The 27,371-nt window shown below is 44.2% G+C and overlaps 4 protein-coding genes and 1 long non-coding RNA gene across 10 annotated transcripts in view; 2 read left to right on the top strand and 3 right to left on the bottom strand.

The window, feature by feature from the left end:
• The window catches only part of taf1 (TAF1 RNA polymerase II, TATA box binding protein (TBP)-associated factor), a 57,801-nt gene extending 51,511 nt beyond the window's left edge, over nucleotides 1-6,290 (bottom strand). For both annotated transcript variants that reach the window (XM_076987657.1, XM_076987658.1), the window contains exons 1-9: nucleotides 5,980-6,290; nucleotides 5,439-5,553; nucleotides 5,130-5,250; nucleotides 4,752-4,868; nucleotides 2,793-2,921; nucleotides 2,452-2,687; nucleotides 2,139-2,360; nucleotides 1,355-1,663; nucleotides 726-912 (exon numbers count right to left, since the gene is read on the bottom strand). In XM_076987657.1, the coding sequence (XP_076843772.1) occupies nucleotides 726-912; nucleotides 1,355-1,663; nucleotides 2,139-2,360; nucleotides 2,452-2,687; nucleotides 2,793-2,921; nucleotides 4,752-4,868; nucleotides 5,130-5,250; nucleotides 5,439-5,552 (1,435 nt within the window). In that variant the 5' untranslated portion in view covers nucleotide 5,553; nucleotides 5,980-6,290. The remainder of the gene's footprint in view (nucleotides 1-725; nucleotides 913-1,354; nucleotides 1,664-2,138; nucleotides 2,361-2,451; nucleotides 2,688-2,792; nucleotides 2,922-4,751; nucleotides 4,869-5,129; nucleotides 5,251-5,438; nucleotides 5,554-5,979) is intronic.
• Nucleotides 6,291-6,834: 544 nt separating this feature from the next.
• On the bottom strand, nucleotides 6,835-10,648 carry rhogc (ras homolog gene family, member Gc). 2 transcript variants are annotated; one of them, XM_076987660.1, is made up of 2 exons: nucleotides 10,532-10,648; nucleotides 6,835-9,911 (listed from the first exon to the last, which is right to left on the bottom strand). In XM_076987660.1, exons 1-2 carry the CDS (start codon nucleotides 10,613-10,615, stop codon nucleotides 9,315-9,317), a joined length of 681 nt encoding a protein of 226 aa, XP_076843775.1. In that variant the 5' UTR covers nucleotides 10,616-10,648; the 3' UTR covers nucleotides 6,835-9,314. The 2 variants fall into 2 exon arrangements, with proteins under 2 accessions (XP_076843775.1, XP_076843776.1); XM_076987661.1 differs by lacking the exon at nucleotides 10,532-10,648 and adding an exon at nucleotides 10,125-10,520.
• A 1,811-nt stretch (nucleotides 10,649-12,459) lies between these two features.
• LOC143488769 (uncharacterized) lies at nucleotides 12,460-18,336 on the top strand. 4 transcript variants are annotated; one of them, XR_013124525.1, is made up of 5 exons: nucleotides 12,460-12,872; nucleotides 16,633-16,785; nucleotides 17,302-17,356; nucleotides 17,472-17,598; nucleotides 17,816-18,336. It is a non-coding gene; the product is annotated as an uncharacterized LOC143488769 (long non-coding RNA). The 4 variants fall into 4 exon arrangements; XR_013124526.1 differs by lacking the exon at nucleotides 12,460-12,872 and having other exon boundaries at nucleotides 16,414-16,785; nucleotides 17,816-17,943; nucleotides 18,069-18,336; XR_013124523.1 differs by lacking the exon at nucleotides 12,460-12,872 and having other exon boundaries at nucleotides 16,414-16,785.
• LOC143488766 (uncharacterized) lies at nucleotides 15,137-16,303 on the top strand. The gene has a single exon (XM_076987662.1). It carries the CDS (start codon nucleotides 15,394-15,396, stop codon nucleotides 16,240-16,242), a length of 849 nt encoding a protein of 282 aa, XP_076843777.1. The 5' UTR covers nucleotides 15,137-15,393; the 3' UTR covers nucleotides 16,243-16,303.
• A 449-nt stretch (nucleotides 18,337-18,785) lies between the features above and the next one.
• On the bottom strand, nucleotides 18,786-25,447 carry LOC143488747 (uncharacterized). Its single transcript, XM_076987628.1, has 5 exons — nucleotides 21,812-25,447; nucleotides 20,478-21,478; nucleotides 20,304-20,373; nucleotides 20,025-20,199; nucleotides 18,786-19,371 (listed from the first exon to the last, which is right to left on the bottom strand). The coding sequence occupies exons 1-5, from the start codon at nucleotides 22,014-22,016 to the stop codon at nucleotides 19,209-19,211; spliced, it is 1,614 nt and encodes a 537-aa protein (XP_076843743.1). The 5' UTR covers nucleotides 22,017-25,447; the 3' UTR covers nucleotides 18,786-19,208.
• Between the last annotated feature and the right edge of the window lie 1,924 nt (nucleotides 25,448-27,371).

The following is a 27,371-nucleotide window of genomic DNA, read 5'->3' as shown; positions in this document are numbered from 1 at the left end:
GCAACATCTCTGGGAGGGTATTCTGTCCTCATGTAAAACAACAGAAGCAGATACCATCCAAACTCTGACTAATTCAATGGACGAGAGAGTTCAGGAGCTCCTTTAGAACAAGGGGTCCTATGTGCAAATGTAACATCACCTAGAATAAAGTTTTGACTTGAAAACTGTTTGATTTCAATTTGTAATAACCTGCTAATGCTTATAATTTCACAATTTTTTTTGTTCTTTATAAAAATGAAAAGGTTGAAAACCTAATAATTTGGAACATGCATTTTGAGTGTTTTATTTTATTTTTTATATACTGATATCATTGGCAGTTTGTTCAAAAACCTTTAAATTGTACTCTAATAGTTGATGACTGGAAAATTACAATGACTGCAATTCATATAGGTAATTTTGGAAAAGCTGAGAAAATATTATTTGCATAATAATTTGGAACACAGTGTACAGACCCTGCTGCGTGTGTGTATGTATATATATTGTGTATGTGTGTGTGTGTATATATTGTGTGTGTGTGTGTGTATAGTGTGTGTGTGTTCGAACCCTGCTGCATGTGTGGTGTGTGTGTTCGAACCCTGCTGCATGTGTGTGTGTAGTGTGTGTGTGTGTTCGAACCCTGCTGCACGTGTGTGTGTGTAGTGTGTGTTTGAACCCTGCTGCGTGTGTGTGTGTGTGTGTGTGTGTGTGTGTGTGTGTGTGTGTGTGTATAGTGTGTGTGTACGGACCCTGCTGTGCGTTGTAAGCGTTGGCGTTGCGGGTCATGCTGGATGGGAGCCACCCTGCCAGACTGGCTCGCTGGGTCTTAGTGCCCTTATGTTTCACGTCTTCTCCGTTCCAGATGATGTCATCCTCCCACTGTAGCTGAGTGACCATCAGAAAGAGCTCGTCCTCCAGCCTGGATACATCTACCTCCTAAACACACACACACAGAAACAGTTCACATCCCCATATAAACAAATACACACACACACAGAAACAGTTCACATCCCCATATAAACAAATAAACACACACACACACACACACACACACACAGAGAGAAACAGTTCACATCCCCATATAAACAAATACACACACACACAGAAACAGTTCACATCCCCATATAAACAACACACACACACACACACACACACACACACACACACACACACACACACAGAGAGAAACAGTTCACATCCCCATATAAACAAATACATACACACACACACACACACACACACACACACACACACACACACACACACACACAGAAACAGTTCACATCCCCATATAAACAAATACATAAACACACACACACACACACACACACACACACACACACACACACACACACACACAGACACACTCTGTGCAGACCTCAGGTTTGGTGTCCTGCTCCTGCTCTTCTCCAGTATCTGGCGTGTGTGTTGCGAGGTTGGTCTGCACCGTGTCAGTAGGGGGCGCTGGTGTGGTCTCCGTGGCGTCCGGAGCGTCCTGCGTCACATCCTCTTTGAGTCTGAATCCGTAGTGGAAGCCGGCACCGTCCTCCGGGACGCCCAGCATGTCGTACCAGAGCTGCGCTGGACCGAACCGCCACTCTGCCACTCGGGGACGGATCTCACAGGCCTTGTCCCCCTCTCCCAACACCTGCTGGGACTTACTCTCCACCGGGGCCATCATGGTAATCTGACATCAGACAGGGAGGAAGACCAAGAGAGAGGGAGAGTCTGATAATGCAGTAGTGTTGTTTTAAGAGAGGTAGAGTCTGATAATGCAGTAGTGTTGTTTTAAGAGAGGTAGAGTCTGATAATGCAGTAGTGTTGTTTTAAGAGAGGTAGAGTCTGATAATGCAGTAGTGTTGTTTTAAGAGAGGTAGAGTCTGATAATGCAGTAGTGTTGTTTTAAGAGAGGTAGTCTGATAATGCAGTAGTGTTGTTTTAAGAGAGGTAGAGTCTGATAATGCAATAGTGTTGTTTTAAGAGAGGTAGAGTCTGATAATGCAGTAGTGTTGTTTTAAGAGAGGTAGAGTCTGATAATGCAATAGTGTTGTTTTAAGAGAGGTAGAGTCTGATAATGCAGTAGTGTTGTTTTAAGAGAGGTAGAGTCTGATAATGCAGTAGTGTTGTTTTAAGAGAAATAAGGAGAGAGAGATGTGTACTACCTCATCATCTGAGAGACACTGTTCTGGTGGTGGAGGCGGGGCATATTCATATTCCCACCCAGACTTCTTCTCTGCCCCGCCCTCTTGAGCGTGTGATTCGCCGTCGGCGGTAGGCGTGTCCGTGTGGGCCTCTTTGTGCTTCCTCTTCCTCTTCCTCCTGGCACTACGCCACACAGACGGCATGTTCTTCCCCGGCCCAAATAAACGCAGGAACCGCAGAACCTGGAGGGAGGGAGAGAGAGGGATGAGACAGAGGAGAGAGAGAGATGGAGAAAGAGAGAGAGAAAGAGAGGGATGAGAAAGAGATGTGTACCTTTCCCGGCCTGAATACAGGGAACAGCTCTGTGACCCCAGGGAGGGATTTAGCTGCATCTTTCTTCATGATCCCAGCCAATGGCAATGTAAGCCCTCCTTCAGGCCCCGCCCCTCCACTGGGCGGTGGGCGGTCACTTTCACTCTCACTGTCAGAGGAGCTGCTAAACTCCGCCTTCTCCCCCGCAGAGGGGGCAATGATGGAGGGCAGGATGATCCCGCCCCCTTCATCAGCCACTACAGGGGGCAGAGAGAGAATAAGGCGGGGTTATAATATGAGTGTCTGGGACAGAGAGAGGGAGGGGCTATATATATAAGGGGAGTGGCTAGAAGGTTTCTCACCATTGGTGCTCTGGCTGGGAGGTTCATCTTTCTTAATGCTGGTTGGCAGGCTAGGGGGAGGTGGGGGTGGCATGAGCTTGGAATCAATGTCCTCAGAGTCAGCATCATAGTCATCTTCATCTTCATCATCTGTACGTACACACACACACAGGTTGATTTGGATGTACCTGTTTGTAAGAATGTTAATGTGTTTTAATGATTAAATCGTTAATTGGGATTTTCTGAAATGGCAAAATTCTAAGTTACAAAAGCCAGGTGTCTGTGCTCACACCTGTGGTTCTTTGGGTAGGGGGTATCCATGTGCCCATTCTGTGGGAGGGCTGTGTGTGTGTGTGTGTGTGTGTGTGTGTGTGTGTGTGTGTGTGTGTGTATACCTGTTCTGTGGGAAGTGTGTGTGTGTGTGTGTGTGTGTGTGTGTGTACACGTTCTGTGGGAAGTGTGTGTGTGTGTGTGTACACCTGTTCTGTGGCAGGTGTGTGTGTGTGTGTACACCTGTTCTGTGGCAGGTGTGTGTGTGTGTGTGTGTGTGTGTGTGTGTGTGTGTGTGTGTGTGTACACCTGTTCTGTGGGAGGTGTGTGTGTGTGTGTGTACACCTGTTCTGTGGGAGGTGTGTGTGTGTGTGTGTGTGTGTGTGTGTGTGTGTGTGTGTGTGTGTGTGTGTGTGTACACCTGTTCTGTGGGAGGTGTGTGTGTGTACACCTGTTCTGTGGGAGGTGTGTGTGTGTGTGTGTGTGTACCTGTTCTGTGGGAGGTGTGTGTGTGTGTGTACACCTGTTCTGTGGGAGGTGTGTGTGTGTGTGTGTGTGTGTGTGTGTGTGTGTGTGTGTGTGTGTGTACACCTGTTCTGTGGGAGGTGTGTGTGTGTGTGTGTGTACACCTGTTCTGTGGGAGGTGTGTGTGTGTGTGTGTGTGTGTGTGTGTGTGTGTGTGTGTGTGTGTGTGTGTACACCTGTTCTGTGGGAGGTGTGTGTGTGTGTGTGTGTACACCTGTTCTGTGGGAGGTGTGTGTGTGTGTGTGTACCTGTTCTGTGGGAGGTGTGTGTGTGTGTACCTGTTCTGTGGGAAGTGTGTGTGTGTGTGTGTGTGTGTGTACACCTGTTCTGTGGGAGGTGTGTGTGTACACCTGTTCTGTGGCAGGTGTGTGTGTGTGTGTGTGTGTGTGTGTGTGTGTGTGTGTGTGTACACCTGTTCTGTGGGAGGTGTGTGTGTGTGTGTGTACACCTGTTCTGTGGGAGGTGTGTGTGTGTGTGTGTGTGTGTGTACACCTGTTCTGTGTGTGTGTGTGTGTGTGTGTGTGTGTGTACACCTGTTCTGTGGGAGGTGTGTGTGTGTGTGTACACCTGTTCTGTGGGAGGTGTGTGTGTGTGTGTACCTGTTCTGTGGGAGGTGTGTGTGTGTGTGTACCTGTTCTGTGGGAGGTGTGTGTGTGTGTGTGTGTGTGTACACCTGTTCAGTGGGAGGTGTGTGTGTGTACACCTGTTCTGTGGGAGGTGTGTGTGTGTGTGTGTGTGTGTGTGTGTGTGTGTGTGTGTACACCTGTTCTGTGGGAGGTGTGTGTGTGTGTGTACACCTGTTCTGTGGGAGGTGTGTGTGTGTGTGTGTACACCTGTTCTGTGGGAGGTGTGTGTGTGTGTGTGTACACCTGTTCTGTGGGAGGTGTGTGTGTGTACACCTGTTCTGTGGGAGGTGTGTGTGTGTGTGTGTACACCTGTTCTGTGGGAAGTGTGTGTGTGTGTGTGTGTACACCTGTTCTGTGGGAAGTGTGTGTGTGTGTGTGTACACCTGTTCTGTGGGAGGTGTGTGTGTGTGTGTGTGTGTGTGTGTGTGTGTGTACACCTGTTCTGTGGGAGGTGTGTGTGTGTGTACCTGTTCTGTGGGAGGTGTGTGTGTGTGTACCTGTTCTGTGGGAGGTGTGTGTGTGTGTACCTGTTCTGTGGGAGGTGTGTGTGTGTGTGTACCTGTTCTATGGGAGGGCTGTAGGTTTCCCATGGCCTGTCTGTATTTGCGAGTTTCATCTTCAGCAACTTCACTGATATCAGAATAATCCACAGCATCTTCTGTACTTTTCACCCAGCCTACACACACACACACACGTTACATCCATGAATTCACACCCACATGTGTATAAGTGCCCCATCATACAAAATCACACATTTCATTTTATTTAGACTTTCTTCATTTACTTGTTTCAAATTGTATTTGATGCACCAGCATAATTGCATAAATCAATATACTGAACAAATAGGTATACATTATGACCACTCACATGCATTACACAAATATGCGAGCAGGCACATCTCACACTCACACACACACACACACACACCCACACCCACCATCAGCATCTGTGCTGCTCTGGTCTCGGTCCTCAGCTGCGTCGTCCTCTGTAGCGGTGATCTCCGTAATGAGTGAGCTCAGACCCAGAGAGCCCAGACCTGCCAGGTGCTTCTTAGACTCCTGACACACAGGGTGGGGGTATAGGTACAGGGATGTAGCTTCAATTACACCAATTCACTCTCTCATCCCCTCTTTCCTCCCTTATGTCTGTTTTTCATCTGTCCATCTCTCACTGTTACCTCATCCCCGTCTCCCTCCCTCCCTCTCTATCTGTTTCTCATCCCTCTTTTCTTGGGTCTGTCTCTCACCGTGTCCAGGACGCTGTCGTCTTCCAGCTGTCCATCCTCGTTAATGTTCCCGAACAGGAAGCCCGTAAGGTGAAAGGGGCGGTCCTGGTCCTCGTCACTGTCAGAGTCCGACATCCTGCACAAACCAGACAAATGGAAACCAGTTAAACTAACCAACCAACTTCCAGCCACAATTGGATCTATTTAGAAAGAAAACAAGCCCCATGCTCTCTCAATGCTGCTACTTAACATGCTCAATAAACTAAAGTGACTCAAATTAGACGTAATAACATGTTATCAGCAGTTTAATAAGGTGTGAAGTTATTAGAACAGTAATGTACAGAACATGTAGTCTCTCAGTGTTTCAGTGTGGTAGACTCGCCCCCTGATCTAGACAACACTGCGTTACCACTTCATCACTGTTAACACACCCTGCAGCACACACACACACACCAACACCAGCTCAGCTTTACTCGTGAGACACACGGACCAGTTAATACGTTTTCACTCCTAACCATACGCGGTCGTGGGCCGTGTGTGCAGTTTAAAACACTCATCGTACCTGTTTCACCAGGATGTGTGCGCTGGGCCTCAGATCCTCGGACTAGAGTTACAGCTCTACCCGAACAGGAGCGCTTCAGACACGGGCAGCTCGGCTAATGGTAGACCGCCAAGTCCTGAATAAAATACACCTCCATTGGCACGCACGTGAGGTCGCCCAAAGCGCTTGATATCGTATTGTGGTTTGTGACTTTAATATAGAATTAACAGAATAAATTAACACTACGAACACGTATGAATCAGATGAGCGCTGTTAGCAACTTCTGCAGCTAGCTTGTGTTTACTGCTTGCGCCACTAGATTCACTTCCGGTTCAGAAGGTCGGCCTCTGGCGCTTCCTGACGCCTCCTTCCGGTCGCCAGTGTTTCGTCACACACCCGGTCGTTCAGTAAAACAGCTGGACAGAAGCTCAAATAAGCTTTTTCCTGTTTCTGGTCGTAGTTGATCAAATGATTTATTTAACAGTCTGGCCATCCTGTTACACTCCACACCTATTCAAACATCAGGCTATATTCGAAAAAGGTCTACTGCACTCAATATATACTATTGTATATTGCATACTACACTCACTATATATTATCCTGCATACTGATCCCTCAAAGAACCCCAAAGGTTCGGCCCACAGTACTGCACCAAGATAGCTGTGATCATACTGGAATATTTGCAAAAGTACAACATCCAGGTACCTTTCACATACTAGAAACTTTTTGCAGTTTAGAAACTGCATAATGAAGAGGAGTTTCCCACCCACTCAAACATCTCATACACGTCTCTGTGGTAAAGACCCAAACGCCTGGTCCAAGTTGCATCAACATGAGGTAATACAGGTTATAGAAAACAAACTACCAACCCACTGTTTATTTTTTAAAAAGTGTTTTATTCTTGTTTTCACATGGTGACATTTACGTTTGATGGCAGGACAATGCTTCTCTCTCTCTCAGGACACTGCAGCTTGGCAGTGTGTGTAAATACAGTCCACCAGTATGACCAGGACAGACTGAGCATCAGACGCCCCCTGCTGGGCAGAGAGAGGAAACGCCAACCAGGTACCAGAACTGTGCTGCACGCAGGACTCCATACAGCACACCAGCCACATTTAGTAAACATCAACGTGTGTGAGCGCATGCGTACTGACGGTCTGATTCTGTACTTTGGGTCCCACTTGGGGTAGTATATTCCTTTTATTTTGTAAATATGAGTCCAATCTTCTGTCGGTTCTGCTGAAGGTCTTTAGCAACACATGAGTTTTGCTCTACGTCTCTCCCACATCACCTTCTGTGTCCACTCATCGTTCTGCGGCTGTTCTGGGGAGCCGGATTGGCGTTCTCTACTCTCCAAACACAGGCCCATCCTACAACCTCGCTGATCCTAGACCCTCAGGAGGGTCTAGAACACGAAGGTCTTTCCAAACCTCCTTGTATTTTCCAACACGTATAGAAAGTAAACTAAGCTCGCGTAGGTGAAGCAAATCTACCTGTAATCATGGGTGTTGTGCTAAAAAGTGTCAAAGGTCACGAGTGAGGACTGTTCCAAACGGACCCTTTGGCACTGTTATTACTGTACTGTCTTACTCACTAGCATCACTGCTGCTTGTGTAACGGGAGCAGAGACACAAACCGTCTTGAGTCTGTGCAGCAGGAAACGGTAAGAGTGCTTTAACGTTTGGGAGCTGCAGTGTGAACGGCGCTGTTGTGCAAACGGACTTAAATTTGGGTTTCTGAGACTGATCCTGAGGTACAACACACTCTGTAGTGCAAACAGAAACCTACAAGGTTGGCTTGAATGTGGCTTACAACTCCCTACACAGTCAGCTCGAACTGGCTAACAACTCGGAGACAACCGGACGGTTGTCAACATTGAGTGTTGTGACCAGCAGATGAACATGACAGTTGTCAATATTTGGCAAATTCTCTGATCCAGAGTGGCATATGTAGATGTCTCCGTATGAAAGTGTGTGTGCTCTATGGGATCTGGACCACTGACCTGGTTGCTAAGCTTCTTACCTGTTCTTCCAGGTGAACTACAGGAGAAGTGTAGTTGCCATAGCAATACCACATAACCAGACACATTAGAAATGTAGTGTGAAGATATTATTAAAACTCCTATATATGTTATAGCAGTACGGGGGTATAATGAAGGCAGAACAAAGACCTCCATACTGACTGCTGACAGAACGGTGTCGTCCAAGCCGTTCCTCAGGGACACGAATCCGTTCCACGTTTTCGTCACCGTCACAGCTCTGAGCCAAGCCAGTGAGATCACCGCATACCTGGGACAGCACAAAAATGTGGACCTACTGGGAGACCCCTGTAGACCGGGGTGGGAAACACGACTTTTCAACGATCCAGTCCAGAAATACAACTAGACAGTTTTACCAGCATTCCCAACAGTCGCAGAGTTACGACACACCAGCCAGACACGTGGGTGTGTAGATTAGCTGTGGCATGTTGGGTTAAGCACCGCCTGTCTGTCTAAAACATCTGATTTCACACAGACCAACAAAGACATCAAACGCCCATCGTGTGTAGGTCTGGCTGTCTGGGGACATTTTTGGTTCTGAGCTATTGGCAGTGAAGGCACACGGGCGTGGTGATAAAATGCATTTTCTGGTGCAGAAGGCACTCGACCCCTGGACAGAGATGTCAAAGTTCACTGGCAGGTCACGACATCTTCAGGCAGGTGAGAAAGTGAAGGCACAAAGCAGCGGTGTCTGGCCAATCAGAGATGACTCCGTGGTACAACAGAAACGTAAAGCTACTTGGCTTTGGCTCTTTGGTGACTAGGCCCGGAGTAGGCCAATAAAAAGCTTCGGAACACATTGATGTCATAAGAGGGTGCGGGCACAGACTCCAGCCAATCAGAATGTCCACGGCTGCACAGGTGAGACAAGTTGCCCTCCCCTAGAGGTCCAGACCATGTCGCTGACGTGTGGAGGATACAGATCGTGAGGGAGTTGGTGGGCTGATTTGGGGGCATTTTCAGAAGGTGGAGCTGCTGTACCGGTCTCTCTCTTCAGGACAAGTCCTCTTAGTGTCTAACTGTAGGCCCAGAACTAACAGTGAGACAGGCTCCACCGTGGTCATTCAGTCTTGCACCCTTTTATCTGAGGCACGTGTGTGTGTAGCATTTGTGTAAGTCACAAGCTCACAAATTGTTCCACGAATTTGGGTGAGCGTTCATACACACACACACACACACACACACACACACACACACCTCACTGTAATGCAGGGACACAATGTTATAGTGGCATACTATATAATAAGAACAAAACCTTATGTTTGTATAGCCCCTCTCAGCACATTTACTCTCACACACACACACACACACGTGGTGGTTATAACAGCACACACTTCCTGCCGTGTTTCTTGGCGTTGGGGTAGAGCACGGCCCGGACGGCCTCGTGGAACACCTCGCGGACGCCCTCCTGCAGCAGGGCCGAGCACTCCAGGTAGCGGACCGCCCCGATGGTGCGGGCCAGGGCCGCCCCGTGCTGGGCAGTGGTGGGGCTCAGGCCCTGCTCCCGAAGCCTCTCCAGGGTCTCGCGATCCGAGCGCAGGTCCCGCTTGGTGCCCACCAGCAGGACGGGCACGCCAGGGCAGTGGTGACTCACCTCCGGGTGCCACTTGTGACGCACGTTGGCGTGAGACGAGGGGCTGGCCACGGAGAAACAGATGATGAAGACGTGGGTCTGGGGGTAAGACAGCGTCCGCAGCCGGTCGTACTCCTCCTGCCCGGCCGTGTCCCACAGGTTGAGGCTGACCGCACGCCCGTCCACGCACGTCTGGGTGCTGTAGTTGTCGAACACGGTGGGGATGTACTCGTCAGGGAAGGCGTTGGTGGTGTAGGAGATGAGCAGACAGGTCTTCCCCACCGCCCCGTCACCCACCACCACACACTTAACCGTCTGCATCGCCAGCGGTCCCACTGACGTCTACATGTGTGTGTGTGTGAGACAGATAAACAGGGTCAAGAAAAGGGGGAGGGGATAGAGAGCAAGAAGGAGAGGAAGAATTATTAGGATTTACAAACATAAATCAGTTTTTGCTGATCTGCAACGTCGGGCCTCGCCAAACTCCACCCAAAGTGTGGAGAGAGAGGAGCGTGCAAAACAAGACCAAGACCATCCGACCTCCTACACACTTACGGGTCTCAGTCCCGCGGTGCGGCCTCGCTGCATTCAACTCTTCAAACAAACCAGTAACATTTACAGGCGGGCACACTGGTCGGACGGCCAGCGACCCAGTTCTGCAAGCGAGACCCGGACAGACCCCGCTACGGCACCGGTGCACGTACACGCTCACGTACACGCGAACTGGGTTTAGTTCAACTGGGCCGACTGGGTTCATACCGAACCAGGGACGCATGCATTCCGGACCCAGAACCAAGCCAGCCCGCTGTGAAACACGACCATGCAACCCGTAGAAAGCGGCGTCTACAAAACCGGCACGTTTTATATATATAACAGATGTAACACGCACAGAATACGCGTCTCTGAAGTAAGAAGCATGCAAGTTAAATCAGGTTATAATGGAATAAACGTCTTATTCTCACCGCCTCTCTAGCGAATCGCGCCCGCCCGTTGTCCCACTCAAACCCACATCCGGGGACTTCTCGTAAAGGATCAGACACGCCCATCACGCAAAGCACCGTGGTAAATGTAGTGTGACCGTTCTGTTAATAAAATCACATTTATATATTTTTTCCTCTTCGCATACATGAATCCAGACCTGAATCATTTAAAGGTGGTGTATGAATCAAGCAGAAGTATATTTAATATTTTTAAAAGTCAATATTTAAGACTGAGTTATTTCCTTTAAAGCACAAGCATTGTGAGAGTAAATAAAGTCTAGTTCATACTGGAGTGCTTGTTCTGACCGTGGAGCTGGTTCTGAGTGTGTGTGTGTGTGTGTGTGTGTGTGTGAGAGAGAGAGAGAGAGAGAGAGAGAGAGAGAGAGAGAGAGAAAGAGAAAGATATGGCTGCTGTTGATGTCATGCTGTATCTGTGTATATATAACAAGTGTAACTGTGTGTGTTTGTGTTTGTGTGTGTGTGTGTGAGTGTGTATATGTGTGTGTGTGTATGTGTGTGAGTGTGTGTGTGTGTATATGTGTGTGTGTGTGTGTATGATGTGTGTGTGTGTGTGTGTGTGTGTGTACTCTATAACTGACCTCATGTCATGGGATGTGTAAGTAAGAGGGAGATGTGTGTGTGTGTGTGTGTGTGTGTGTGTGTGTGTGTGTGTGTGTGTGTGTGTGTGTGTGTGTGTGTGTGTGTGTGTGTGTGTGTAAGAGGGAGATGTGTGTGGGACACCCGTCCATTCACTGCCAGGCTGGTTGAAGCTGCTCTCTCTGGTACAGAGTCACATCATCCTCACTGTGTTCTCACCACTTATGTCATCAGCTCCGTAATCCAGCAGCTCAACCATGATCCAAACCAACCTCCTGAAAGATCTCCACCTCCTCAAAGATCTACTCCTCTTAAAGATCTACCCCTCTCAAAGATCTACTCCTCTTAAAGATCTACTACTCTCAAAGATCTACTCCTCTTAAAGATCTACCCATCTCAAAGATCTACCCCTCTTAAAGAATTTCCCCTCTCAAAGATCTACTCCTCTCAAAGATCTCCACATCTCAAAGATCTACTGCCCTCAAAGATCTACTCCTCTCAAAGATCTACTCCTCTTGAAGATCTACCCCTCTCAAAGATCTCCACCTTTCAAAGATCTACTACTCTTAAAGATCTACTGCCCTCAAAGATCTAACCCTCTCAAAGATCTCCTCTTTCAATATCCATCTGATATTTATCCATTTATTTATTTGAGGACTGTCTTATTGGGCAGTGGACATACGGAGTTCTAGAGTGTAACCTTTAGCAGTGATTGGTGATCTCCCCACTGTCTCCACCACCAGGGGTGGACTGGCATACATTACTACCAGGGATTTCCCCGGTGGGCCGATGGGTTAGTGGGCCGCCGGTGGTTTAATCAGCCCGTGGAGGAGTCGCGCACTGCGGGCCGTAGTCACGCTGCTGTTTAACGGTGTTATTACCTCCCACGCTCCAGTCAGACTAACCTGCTCAGCGCGGCCGCGGACTGAGCCTGTAAACACATGAACGAGTTGGACCGGACTACGAAAACATACAGCAGCTGTGTCACTTATTAATACAAGTAGTCAGGAACTGGAAAAGCCTCGTCCATACTAATGCCACATTCATTATATCTCCCTGTCCACATTGCCATAAAGATGGAGCAGTCTAAGCCAGGGTCTAGAGCAGGGATGTCAAAGTCAAATACACCGAGGGCCAAAAAACCAAATTTGCTACAAGCCGAGGGCCGGACTGGTTCAATGTTTATTAAAACATATTAAAATGATTGCACATCATTGAACCAAGACCTAACACAGTGTATATTATTTAATGCTTAAATGAATAAAGCAATTGTAGGAGCCAAAACGATTATTCATGTGTATGTTTTTGTTTTTTCATGTGCTCTTCTTTTTTGTTTGAGTGTACTCCACCTATTGGTTGCAGTGGATGGGCCACGTGGATAAGAACAGGTGTTGCTACCTGGAGGGCGTGGCCAAAGCAGGAAGACACGGTTTTTGACCTCACATCCTGAAGGCCAGGCTGCCACAGACAATGCACCTCTCTCTTCTTTTGTTTCAGTTGTAATCTTTGGTTTATCTTTGTAATCTTTAGTTTCAGTTATGTTTGGAGTTTCTAAAACATTATGTTTTTATTATTTACAATAAATATTTTCTCAAGTTGGACAACAACTTTCTGTGGACCTTGGATCTTTTTTGGATGTGAAGAGTCAGACATTTTTGCTTAGCCACCATAGTGGTTATCAACAGGACAGGAAATAACCACTACAGCGATATTTTCTTATGGATCTGTAAGTAATTTCAAGTGAAAACATTTTTCAACAAGCAAACAGATAAAAACAAACTTCCTTCAAGGAAAACATGTTCTGTACATTAAATGAATAAAGTAATAAAGGTTTGAAAAGTGCTGGAATTTAGGCTAAAGTACCTGAAAATGGTAAATATGTTAACGTAATACAAGAGATGTCACGGAACAGCTCCGGACCCTTCCCTGTGGGCGTGTCATTATTATTATTTTTTTTGTGCCATATTTTGTCACTTGTGATTTTTTACACCCCAATCAAAATTTGTCCTCCGCTTTTAACCCATCTGTGCAGTCAGAACACACACACACACTAGTGATTACTAGGGGGCTGTGGATCACACGTGCCCAGAGCGGTGGGCAGCCCTAGCCCGGCGAGCAGTTGGGGTTAGGTGACTTGCTCAAGGGCACCTCAGTCATGGCCTTAGGTCTGGGAATCGAACCCACGACCCTCCGGTCACAAGACCACTTCCCTAACCGCCAGGCCATGACTGCGCCAGGCCATTATGTCGTCTGCGTGCTGTTATGTCCATGTTTGTACTTCCGTGGGTGTGGGTTGTTTGTGAGCGTGTTCGTTTGTTACACCTGTGCCTTGTCTCGAGGTCACGTGGGTCTGTGTAATTCACCTATTTAATGTGCGTTCGCGCAGTGTCGTGTGCTCGTCTTTGTCTAAAGCAACGTGTCAGCGTGAGTGTGTGATTGTGCTGCTTGCGCTCCGCACTGAGCTTATCCGTATTTACGTAAATAAATGTTATATGTTGCACATTGCGACGCCCGTTGTGTCTCCTTCCTGCGAGCGTCACAAGAGAACTGTTCAGTCAGACAGGGGTGAGTTTCCCGAAACGTTCGTAGCGCTAAGTACTTCGTAACCTCGTATGAAACGTACGAGGTTAAGAAGTACTTAGCGCTAAGAACGTTTCGGGAAACTCACCCCTGTCTGACTGAACAGTTCTCTTGTATTACGTTAACAAATACGAGCCTCTTGTAATTCCAGGACGAAACATGAGAGAACGTGAAGACGTGAAGATTGGGCGTTTTGAAAATAAACAACCATTAAATAATGTGAATAAAAAAGTGAATTATTTCGAATCATTTCGACTATATAAATATTTAACTTAATTAAGTTTAACTAGTGCGCGCAGTTACAAAATTCGTGAGGTGCACGCGGAGCCACTGAGATTACGCCGCGCATTTTCGCCGCGCAGACCCTCGCCGCTTGTGTGCTGCAGTGACTTCGCGGGCTACCGTTGCATTGTGGGGAATGTAGTGTTTGTGCTAATAGTAATTAAATATCATGCAGGGGGCCATAGATAATCAATTCGCGGGCCGGATTTGGCCCGCGGGCCTTGACTTTGACATATGTGGTCTAGAGACTCTCCCACTCTCGCGTCCATCACTTTTGGACATACATCTGGAAATAAAATCTTTAAACTTATTTTTAATAGTTTGATTTTACCCTTGATTTTAAATTCAACTGTAGTCAATAGTGCTGGCCTGATTTTCTGTTTTGAGGAAGAAAAATAAGCTGCTTCTTTTAATCCCAAATCCATACCTGTCAAGTCTACCGTTTTGGCCGGGAAACTACCATATTTTACCCCTCTTTCCCGTCATCCTCCCGTATTAATATTTTCCCGTAAATTTCCCCTATTGTAATATAATATATATCTTATCTTATATCTTATATATATCCAAACTGAATTATGTCGCTAGTATCTCGAGAATGTCAACCTGCAGTAGCCCGAGTGTCAGTTCTCGCGAGATTAGCGCTGACAGCGGGAACAACAAACCCGAAAAACTAATCAGAGATGGATGAATGTAACGAGAGAGAAGGTGTTTCTATCAAAAAAGTGAAGACGTCGTGTAAAATATAAGAGGTCCTGGACCTTGATTGGGCTGGTGGGAATGACCGCAGCGACCAGCGGAAAATTTCCCTTATTTTTAAATAAAAAACTTGACATGTATCTACTTTGCTGCCAAGGTTCTCCTTTTCTAATGTAATTCATTCAATTCCATCTCATTACTCCTTTACTTAAATGTATTATTTAAAGTAGAATTATTTCTAATGGCAGTAGATACGAACAGTCTCAAATGTAAATACATTTATGCTGCGGTTTATTGCGTTACTTCTGCATATTTTTCCTTTTTTTCTTTAAAAAATAAATGTATAATAATGAACTTATTATTAAAGGAAATACATTTATTACTGAAATAATATTTTTAGTAATATGCGTACTACAATTCTATAACCGCGGTACGTTTTTTGTTTACTTAGACGTTATGAATTGAATAATCTAAAAGACGTCACAATACATGACGTTGTTAGTTAGTAGAATCCCGTTTCTATAGTAACGACATAACACAACATAACCGAACGTATATAAGGCCGTAAGTCAAGGCCGATCGACACCAGTGAGATATTTGCTGAGAAAGAGGAAAGACTGTACAGCATCACAGCTGAACATACAACTAATTAACAGAGTAGTGGACAGTGGAGAGTTATAAGAAAGAAGATGGACTGCAGTGTACAGTACGTGATGTGCGATACGATTGAGGATTTATTATCCATGATAAAGAAAGCCATAGATCAAATCGAGACGGAGAAATTAAGAAACAGAGAGCTGGTTAGTGAGTACGAGGAGATTGAAAGGAAGTGGACAAGAGAGAGTGAAGAAATGATGAGCAGACAGAAGGAACTGGAGGAGGAGTGTAAAACCCTGCAGGACGAAAAGAGGGAGCTTGAAGAGGGCAGGAAGCAAATGGAGGAGGAATGTTTAAAGGAGATGAGAAAGACGGCTGCGTACACACTGGGGGAAGATCTGGATAAGATCAGGCTCAGGCAGGAGATCCGCTTCCTCCAAATAACTGAAAATGCGAGACTGAGGGAGATAGAAAACCTCAGGCAAAAGGTGGACAAACAGGTGGAAGAGATGAAGGAGAGTGAGATGATGAAGAGGGAGCTTGAAGAAAGGGAGATGGAGAGGCAGCGAGAGTGGGAGACGGAGAGAAAGAGACTGACGGAATGTCAGAAAGAGGTGGAGAAGATGAACTTGGAAACAGAGCAAGAGAGGAACAAGATGAGGGAGGAAAGGAAGAGAGAGCTAGAAGAGGTGACGAGAGAGAAGGCTCTATACCGCCTGATGATGGAGCAACAGCTGATGATGATGGGGACAGCGCCTGAAAAAAAAGAGAAGTGCACGCTGGGACGATGGTGGAAGAGCCTGAGGAAGAACCACGTGCTCTTCAGGAGACAGGAGAGCACTGGCCAAGAGAAAAGTTCAGCAGAACTCTCGTCCTGCCCCGGTAGAAGCAACCAAGAGACGAGAAAGAAGAGCATATGGCGAAAATGGTTCAAGCGCTGAAATGAAAGTGTGAGGAACCGCACACTGAAAAAAATAAAGCATTGGCTCAATGTAATAAAATTGAATTAATCAATCAGACGAATTTTTTTTCATTGACTCAATCTAAAAAACTAAATTCGTCATGAATTTAGTTTTTTAGATTGAGTCAATGAAAAAAAATTCTTGTGATTGATTAGTTCAATTTTATTACATTGAGCCAATGCTTTATTTTTTTCAGTGTACATGATCTCCGTGTAGATGCGGTTCACCTGCCGCTCATCGCGCCTCCCCATCGCAATTATTTAATCTTCCCCCTCACTCTTCTTGTGAAGTATTGGTGCCATGCCACGTACCGAGCGGTCTCTCCGTCTTACTGCCTTCCCCGTGTACCGACCTCTGCTCTCCTCCTAGACCTCGTCCCCTGCCTAGTCCCTCTGAACCAGAACCATATAGAGAGAGAGTCGCGCCATCTCCGTTCACTCCAACGGACCCGTTTGATTACAGCAAATACGAGCAGCGCAGTCAAGCTGGACCAGTGGGACCATCTGTGATACACTTTTACAGGTTAGTACGCTTAAAAAATCTGATTGTGTATTATAAGGACATCAGAATCAAATTAACATGTGCATTAAAATGTGCATTAAAGTATTTTAGTGAATTATCCACCTCTAAATAAGCAGATTTAGGGAACTAATTCTATGCTAAGACGACGCGAATACGGTTAGCGAGATTTCACATTAACGACCGACAGCCTATTAATAGTAAATTCCTCTCTTAATGCCATTTCACCTAAACGCGATGTTTTTGCGGGGTAGCTAAGTATTGGTTAAATATAACATTTGAGTGTGATTGTAGAGTGTGTTGGGTCGAGGAGGTGAAATGAGGATATCCATTTTGGAGTACCAGCTAACGTTAAGATAACGCACAATAAGGAGGAGAGCCATTCTTGTGATACATCACTGCTAATATTGACTAGAATTCATATTTAAGACTTCCAAATGGTACACAACAGTGTAATTTATGGATCAAGTGTTTGTAAGTTTTGTTAATCTGTTGACTTATCTGTATTATGTTCAGCAGACTTTGGATTGATGGCAAAGGGAGAGAGAAGATCAAGAGAGATTGAAAACACAAGGTAAGTTGAAACTAGGGTGGCAGTTTTGATCAATGAATCCTTTCTGGATTGGCTCTTGCTTCCAAGATGACCATCTTTTAACTGTTTCTTCTTTCTGTCATTCCGTATTGTGCAGGGGGCTTCCTCTTTCTGAGTGCGGGGCGATGCACAAAAATGGTGGAAACAGCATCTGCTCTCAGCCTGGTCTTGCCCTGTTTGGTTTTGATGAACTGGTCTGCCTCAAAATGTGCCTGCAGAGTGATGTGAGTTTACTCCTCACACATGACAACTCAGTTTTGTCTACCCATATACATATCCCATAGTGGGTGAATACACAGTATTAGAGAACACTTACTGGATACGTATACACTCATTACACGTATAAAAAACAACCAAGGATGTGCAACAAGTTCAAATTCATATCACATCAATACTCATAATAATCATTTTCTCCTGTCTTTTTCTCCTCTCTCTCTTTAGGCCAAAGAACCACAGGGGATTCAATGGAGCTGCAACTAGATGGCACCCTCACCTGTTTGATAGCTCTGTGATCATTGTTTCAATAAAGACGGCTATTATCCGCACTTGGATCCTTGTCTGCCTGATTAGTACGTTACAGAAAGGGTAGTAAACGAACCTGTGCCCTAGAGAGATTAGAAATATTATGGCATTTCATAATAATAAACACATTTTATGAACTTATTCATTTTGTTTGGATGTGCCATTGCCACAGAGGACGTGCTGATGCCAACTCCTATCTGAGGTTCACCATCTGCACTGAAGGGACTGTGACTGCTTGGCCTGGAATTAGAACTATAACTATAGAACTACATTTGGATTATAAATACAGACTTCTGCTAGCGGGCCGCCCAATGGAGGATGGGTTCCCTTTTGAGTCTTGGTCCTCCCGAGGTTTCTTCCTAATCCCCACCATCATGGGGAGTTTTTCCTCACCACTGTTGCCTCTGTCGCTCATTAGGGATCTGGACCCATACAATTGTAAAGCTGCTTTGTGATGTGTTGTAAAAAGCGCTATATAAATAAATTTGACTTGACTTGACCATGTTACAATCATTATGATATTTTATATATACACTGTAAAAAATTTCACTGTAAAAATGTAGTTCATTACCTTTCCTGACAGGTATAGCTAGATATTTCCTGTAATGTAAACAACTTTTTTTTTTACTGCTTGTCTTACCAAAACAACAATTTGTCCTATCATAGTGAAGACAGTTAACATGGCATTTTCAATCATGTGACTTCAGCAATGAAACAAAAACGGTATGTCTTGCAAAACACTTGTTTGTTTAATGTAAATAGTTTTGATTCCACTTGTGATATATTTGAATATTTTTCACACAAGAAAATATAATTTCAACAAAGTAAACCATTTAGACAAGAACATACAGCAACTCAGGTTTCTCTTTGAATACAATATCAGCATAAACAATTTTTTCCCCATTTTCTATAATCAGTCAGTGACAAAATATTCAGCTTATAGAACTTACAGCAAAAAAAAACATAAATAAATGAAGAAAACAAACTAAAAACTGTAGCTGCCATATTATAACCAAATTCAAGCTGTGTCACAGACATTGATGACCAAAATGCTACATTATCAAAATCAAGGAAAGAATGCCAGTATAAATACTTGTAAATTTCACCTTGCTAATACTAGTATTATGAGAATCATGTGACTATATAGCCGATCATATGTGCCACATAAGCTGAAAGGATATTATACTTTAAACAAAATTCAGTGTACAGCAAATGGTGCAGTATACAAGTATAACACACGGCTGTTGACAGTAATGAATGAAAGAGAGCAATAGGGTGTCATGTCAGTGAGTGACTCTGTGAGCTCACTGACTTATATGAAATCCCACTCAAAATCCACAAGCTTCCTCAAGAGAGTGGAGACGTTGCGATTGACTGTTGTTATTTTCTTATGGATGACTCTGCCAGTTTTCTTTGATGGCACTTTGCCCCGTCCAGCCTTTGTGCCCCTCTCTGGGTTTATTCCCACAAAGCGTCTGAAAAATTATAGAGTAAGCTTGAGATGTTAGGAATTAAAATGTTTATGCTAACCAGATTGCACAGTTAATAACTAAAACAGGGTGACTATTGTCGGCCCAGGAGATCTAAGATCTCAACAAATTTATTTCAAACACTAATTTAACACACCTGATCTGCCGTTAAGACTTAAGTACATGTAGTGTACATGTCCTATATGGTTAAATCATGTAATATAAACCAAATTAAATTTGAAAATTGTCATTTCTTTAAGTTGTTGCAACAACACTTAAAACACATAAAATAACATAGATAAATCATTAATTTTAAATAATTAAATCAAAACAATTGCACATAGCAAGAGTGGTCAAAAGGTTGCAATAAACTGTACAATGGGCCCTCCATTGAGTGAGAAATAGCAGGAGTAACACATGGATACAACTGAAAAAATTAAATGGAAGAGACTTTTAGCTTGTTGTTGCTCATTCAATTCACCAAGAACCAAGCACAGGGTCAAGCGCAACCATATTACACAACATTGCAACAATGGTGACCCACTAGCATAGGCATTTTGTCTATTTGTTCTTATACAGCATATTTACATATTACAGAACTATGTTAAACCTTACCAGTTTTATCAATCAGAGTTGTGAAATAAGTGTGAAAACAATACCTTTGAATGAATTCGAGTGTGCATGCGGCTTCTTCTTGATATTGAAGATTGAAGCTGTAGAATGTGGAAAACACAGCAGCAAGACCGCTCAAGAAAGTTGGCTGTATGCCCTCACAGATGACGTGTCCCTCAAGACTGACCATCCAGTGCTCAATACGGCCGGATGTTTTCTCACCTGAAACAAAACAGATAAAGAGTTAACCACTGACAGCTAAGATATTTTGATCATTTTGACAAAATACATTTTTGTTGGGTAATATGAATTCTTTATAAACATACCAAGTAGCAGCAACCGAGGAGTTGCCGGTAGGCTGAGCATGCTCTCCAAGTCAGCTGCAGTGGCGAACGACTACAACAAATGTGAATGTTATTTTTAATCGTTTAGGCAGAACAATGATCATACAAACACATTTATACATACATACATGCATATACATATATATAAAACCTTACATTTTCAAAAAGGACTAGTCCCTCGATGCTCTCTTCAAAGTGAGCCATCAGAAGCTGGATGACACGGACGGACAACTCACCATCATCTTCAGACAGAACTGCTTGAACTTTGTCATTGGTGGGTTTGCTCTTAAAGAATTCCACAATATTCTTCCCACACTCCTCCATAATGAGTTCAAGCGCACGGAGCACGTTGATATCAGTTAAAAGCTCAAAATGAGCATAGAGGCCTTTTTGGGTGAAGAGGTATGGCCATTTGTCCCCTACGTCTGCAATAGCTGGTGCTGGCAGTGCATTTATATGGCGACGCTGGAGGCAGAAAGTGGTTTCCATAAGCTGCTTTACTTCTGATCTCTCAATACCTTTTACACCTTCCTGACCATATATGTCCTCCAACTTTTGTCGTTTCACCTCCACTGTGTCATTAGTCTCCTCTGGAGGGAGGTCAGGCTGGAATCTGGTACACCCATATATGTCAGTAGGGCCTCTTTTACCACCAAGGTCTGAAGTACGGTGTTGCCTAAAGCTGCTGGTACGATTGAGGTTTTCAGTTCGGGTTTTGAGTTGAATTAAAAGTGAAGTATAGCCACCACCTAATAATTGACCATTTTCACGTTGATCTGCAAAACTCTTGGGGTACTGATGGATGATGCTTCGGCAAACACTGAGACATTGTGAGCGTGTAGGGTTTAAGTCATACTTCCTCATTTCATCTGCCAGCACTCTAACCATCTGCCGTCTTGCTGCAGGTGAAGGTCTCTTACCTTCAGAAATGGCTGTTTGAACCTCGACAGGCATGAGATTCCATGGAACCTGGAAGGTTTCTGTCCATACCTTTCTTATGAGGGAGGGTGGGTCATAGTTGTCTTGGCTACTGGACTCTGTTGAAGTACTCATCCATACACTGGATGGAGTGGAGCACGGCAGTGAAGACAAAACGCTGCTTCCTGGGGAGGTGGCTGTAGGCTCATACTGGACATTCAAAGTAATGATTTCTGTTTCTGAAAGTCATACAAATATATGCATCCAATATTAGGGAGCAAAATTCCATTGGCATACATGACAGATTTAGATATACACACACATATATCCTATATACACACACATATATATCTTGTATAATTAACAATTGCTGCTTTTAATTATATCAGTTTTATGATAGACATACAAACATTTTTGGTGCCCATGCAATAAACTTTGTACAGTTAGAACCTACAGCATCTGATCCTTTCTGGTAATCAGTGTTACACTTAGTCTTGTGGTCTCCTCACAGTAGTAACTTTTTTGCATAAATCCCAAACTTAAATTTCCTAGCGAATAATCTCACCAATTACCCATTTTAAATGCATCCAGTAGCTTGCGCTGTTGAATGATGGGAAGCAGGTCAGCAATGTCTTCTTGCCTCACATATTTAAGGTCATCTATTGATTCCAACCCAGAGGTTTGTAGCTGGTTTATCAACTTCTGGACATTGTTTTCATCAATAGTTGGCAGAGCCCTGAGGATAATCGCCTTCAACTCCTCAAACATGGTCGTCATTGTTCCTATGCTGAGAGGAAGGAATGATGAAGCACTACAATTGTCATGCCATGCATTTTGTATTCAGGCAAAGGGTAATAATCAAGTAGACTGTCCAGTTTAATACAATAATAGCATCTCTGAATTGGTGTTAAACAGTAAATACCCATGTTATGGATATACAATGCCTTATGCTTTTCAGTGATGAAATATACTTCTGAATTATTGTGGAGTACTATCTTGACAATCTTTCCAATCTCAAGCCCCTCACTGCCCTCACCAATAATAACATGCATATTCTTTCTGTATTTTGTGCCTTTCACACTTACTTCATGAGCAATCAAAGTATTTGCAGGCTGAAAATCATAACTTGACACAGATTCCCTAATAGCATCATTGTAGTCATTTAGAAAAAACTCTGTGGCCCTGTCAACTGCAAAAGTAGGTGGGAAAAGATTTCCAGCACTAAGAAATGCCTGTAAAAGTTGATGTCTCTCTGCAAGTGTTGAGCACAAGTTTTTATAATTATGCAATTTCCTTGCACATTGTTTGAAATACATGTGCTTGCTCTCAAATCTGAGAGTCCACAAACGAATAAGTGGTCCGAAATGGATAATGAGCTCTGGATAATGGCTCAGATAGTGGTGCTTGGGTTTCAGTCGATGATTAGGAAAAACATTTTTCCGGAAATGCAAATATTCATCAATAAGAACTTGCAAATACCCTATCTGGCCTGTGGAAATGGCTGGTGCACAAACAAGTGCAACAATTTCTCTTAGTAGTAAAACTAGTTGCCACACTTGATTCTCATCAGGAGAGTCAATGTTATCACCAATTAGTACTGGTAACAATCTCAAAAAACACCAGTTTTGTACAGCATTTCCACCAAGTTTATCACTCGCTCGGTTCACCTCACAAGGTCTGTCACTTGCATCATTACCTAGATATTTAAACTGGGTTATTCTTCGGTTTAACTCAAGGTAAGTAAACTGTTTGTCAACAGTAACAAGATGCTGAATGTATAATGCAAGATCAGAGGAAACAACACCTTCAAACAAATCATGCCCCAAACATGGAGGTAACCCTGGCTGACATACATGGAAGAAAGACAGCTCATTGAACAGAGAATCACATTTGATGCCTCCACTATGAACTGAACCACCTCCAAGGTTCTCAACATGCTCTTTGTATGACTGTGGTGTGCGAGATGTAGCTCTGAAGAGGGGATTCGTATGAAATGTAACTTTGTCAATGTCACAGTATCTGCAGAAGTATGTGCTTCCACTGAAATTTTCAAGAAATGCCATTATTCTCAAGGTCTTTAAGGTCATTCACCAAACACCTCAAGACCACTTTTTGACCAAAAAACTTGAAATCTTGCTCTCGACAGAGAAGTACAAGTTGCATCTGATCAGTGCTTGACCTGTTGTGCGGCAACAGGTCTGCAAGTGTCAGGTATATGGCAAGTATTTTATGCTTTTTCCTTGCAGACCCCAGAGGGTTTACAACTTCGAAAGCATCCTGATAAAGGATTAAGGCTAATGATGACTTACCTACTTCAAGGAGTTTTTCAGTAATGTTTTCGCCATCCCACAAATCTTTGATAACTTCCTTTAACTGGCTACGTCCATGTACTTTATGATACTGTTCCCTTACAGATGTGCACTGAAAAAGAGCCTCAAGTGTTTGTTTTACTGGGACATACTGGGCAAAACACTCTTTCCCTGCATCTTTCTTTCCTAGACAAACTGGAATTGGCTCCACATAATGAAAGCTATTCTTGAACACTGTCTTTCTTCGCTGATCCGTTTTTAGTGTTTGAGTATTGCATGCCCCAAAGAGATTTCTGCTGCTTTCAGCTCATTAATCACAGTGTTTATGGTAGCCTCTGGAACCCCAAGTGTAACTAACTTTTCATTCAGCTTAAAAAGTAAATGTGACTGATTGACATTGTGTATTGACTGCATATCTTCAATGATTGTCTGAATGACAGAGGATGGAAGCAATAATTTTGCTTGTAATTTGAGATAAAACAGAGCCAAATTTTTCAAAAACAAGTCCTTTTCAATGTTTTCTGGACTGATGTCCAGTTCTTCATAACTGTCACAAGCATCAGTCTGCATATTACACTGCAAATCACTGTCACTATTCTGAGAGGCACCAGCTCCAGATAGCACTCCTGTAGTAGTAATAGAGTCAATTAAACTTCTTTCTGCACATATTTTATGTCGCCTAGACATGTGAGAGGTAAATGATGATAATACAGTAAATGTTTTATCACAATGCTTGAAAGGACATGCAACAGTTCGTCCCTCTTTGATGTGCATTTTAAGATGAGAATAAAACTGTGTCAAAGAATCATATGTGGCACTACAAAAGTCAACATGGCAAGTTAATTTTGCTGCAAGGCTCAATCTAGGCTCCATTAATTGTTCCTTATGATGTCGGTAAATATGTGATTTCAAAGCTGCAACTTTTCTGAAGGTCCTACTGCAGTCAGCCACGCAACACTGAAATACTACATTAGGGACACTGCTGTGCAGTCTCATATGTTTTACATAAGCCACTATGTCATTAGATTTATGCCCGCAGATCTGACAAGGTAACATGTTGGCAAATAAAACCAAGCAACACTGAACTAAGTCGCAAGCAAAATCGTCAATTACAGTTCTTTTTTTGAAAATTGCAGAATGACACTAGCATTGCATCCAGTAGTTGGTTTTCTATCCACCATTTTTATTTGGGGGGTTGGCAAATTTTATAAATACTCAAGAAAAAACATGAATGAAAAAACATTTTTAAAAATCTAACTTCCAAATGGCTTAGGAGTTCTCTCTCTGCTCACGGCATCGGAGATGTTCAGATAGCAAACAGACTTCCAAATATTGAAATATGATTGTATTATTACATTTCTGTTCCATAGGTGGGTAATGCTGGCTTATATTTGCTAAGGTCGAAATTCAGGAGATTACTAACTCCATAAAAGTAAATGCAGAGCGAAAGTGCTAAAAACAACTTAGCCTAACCTAGCTTGCTAATTTTCAAACACCCCCCTCTCTGCAAACTAAGTTTAACAAGCTCTTGAGCTTGAAAATAAAGTAGGCCTACAGCAAAGAAAAGTTTTTTATATAGTCACTAATAAATATAATAATAAAAAGGAAATGTACCTTGTTCAATGTTGCGGTGAAGAGAAAGCCAGCTTGAAGGAAAGCACCCACAAAAACGCAGCCTCTTTACAAAAAAGTAATCTAGTCTTCAAATGTTTGATATGAACTTTATATAATAGATAAACAAAATGTAAAGCCTTGTACTAATATAAGCGATGGGGATGGATGAAAATCAAAAGCTTGAACATGAGGAATTGCCACCAGCTAGCCACATCAGCTTCATATCATTGCTTCTGAATTGCTGTTTTAAAAAATAACTGCATAATACAGTCAAAACAGCTAATTTTCAACAGTATTATCCTGTTATACATAAAAAACAGCTCTTTACCGTAAAATAAATTGTGGCTGTATATTAGCCACAATTTATATATATATATATATAATTTTTTTTTTTAAAAGCATTTAAGTGCCTCTCCAAACTGAATTATATCGCTAGTCTCGCGACTCGCTAGTCTCGTGTCAACCTGCAGTAGCCCGAGTGTCAGTTCTCGCGAGATTAGCACTGACAGCGGGAACAACAAACCCGAAAAACTAATCAGGGATGAATGTAACGAGAGAGAAGGCGTTTCTATCAAAAAAGTGAAGACGTCGTGTAAAATATAAGGGGTCCTGGACCTTGATTTAATACACTATTAAATAGCAATACTATTATTAATGTGAAATGTGCCATATTTTGTCAATTGTGATTTTTACACCCCAATCGATATTTGTCCTCCGCTTTTAACCCATCTGTGCAGTCATAACACACACACACACTACTTTCTTTTTTTTTTTTTCTTTTTTTTTTTGGCCCACCTCCACCCCCCCATCTTTGGAGGACAACTTTGTTTTTATGTACAGATTTAAATGGCAATTATAACAATTCTGTATAATATATAGTGTAGTGATAACAATATATAGTGATAACAATATGCAAAGTGATAATTATTGGGGTTAGGTGGACCAAGAAAAGAGGGGGAGAGAAATAATAAAAAGGGAAAAGACAGAGGTAGGAGAAGAAAGGAGAAGAAAAAGAAAAGAAGAAGAAAATAATAATAATAATAATAATAAAATAATAATAATAATAATAATATTAATAAAATAAAACATGCAACCAGCTCAAATGACCACTGCAAAGAAGTACAGAAAGTAAACCAAATACATATAGTGCAGATGAGTGCGATGTATGGGTGTGTGTGAGTGTGTGTTTATGTGCAACCTAGAAGTGCAACATAGGATAGATGTATGGAATGTACTTACCAGCAAGGGTGGGTAGCTGCGACAGCATTCCCCCAGAGGCCAGAGGCGGGCGGAGAGAGACCCGGGAATCCCACCCGCCCACGGCCCCCCACAGAGCGGTGGAGTACCAGAGCCGCACTTCCCAGAAACCCTCACCCGCCCGCCCCCGCAGGCGGGAGAGAGAGACCCCGGACAGCGCCCCACCAGTCAAAGAGCGCAGGTCCAGGGGAACCAGAGGGAACAGAGCGCCTCCCCCCCAGGATGCCCCCCCCCCCCCAGGGGCCAGCGGCAAAACCACGGCGCCACGCGCCCGGAAAGCCACCCACCACCCGGCAGGGCCCACCTCCCGCCGAGGAGCACCCGGCCGCCCCATACCACCACCGCCCAGGGGAGCGGGCCAACCGCCCCCACGCCGGGGGGCCAAGCCGGACTCCGGAGCTCCAAGGCGCCCCCCCTCTGGAGTGGTGCAGTAGTCTCAGGGGAGTGTCCATGAGTGAACCGGGCACGACCAGCCCCGACCCAGAACCAGCTGTCCTCACCCACATAACCAAACCCACCCTACATTCGCCCCTATACACCCCCACCATGTACACACCCACCCCCACACACACACACACACACATACACTCAAATTCACCCTCACGCCTCCAAACCTGGCCATATGTCCCCTCCCTCCAACACGCACTCATTCATCCACCCATTCAGAAACAAGAAGAAAACAAGGACAGAGACACACACTTATCCAGACTAGCACACCCTCTGCGGCAGGGGCAAATGGCTGGACCAGCAAGGACCGGTAGCGGTCCTAGGAAGCCACCAGCCCAGTCCCGTGCCAGCAACCCCCCCCCGCCCCGGCAAGGAGCAGGAAGTGGGTGAAGGAAGGCCTTCCCACCCCTCCACCCCCAGTGTTGTGTGTAGGTGTTGGTGTATATGCATGTGTCGTAGTGTGTGATACTATGGTGCAGTTAAAATTGAGGGGACAGGTGCTAGG

The sequence above is a fragment of the Brachyhypopomus gauderio genome, unplaced genomic scaffold (assembly GCF_052324685.1).
Source record: "Brachyhypopomus gauderio isolate BG-103 unplaced genomic scaffold, BGAUD_0.2 sc54, whole genome shotgun sequence".
In the NCBI taxonomy this organism is placed as follows: domain Eukaryota; kingdom Metazoa; phylum Chordata; class Actinopteri; order Gymnotiformes; family Hypopomidae; genus Brachyhypopomus; species Brachyhypopomus gauderio.
The sequence above is the reverse complement of the archived record's forward strand: the minus strand, read 5'-3'. Positions and strand labels throughout refer to the sequence as shown.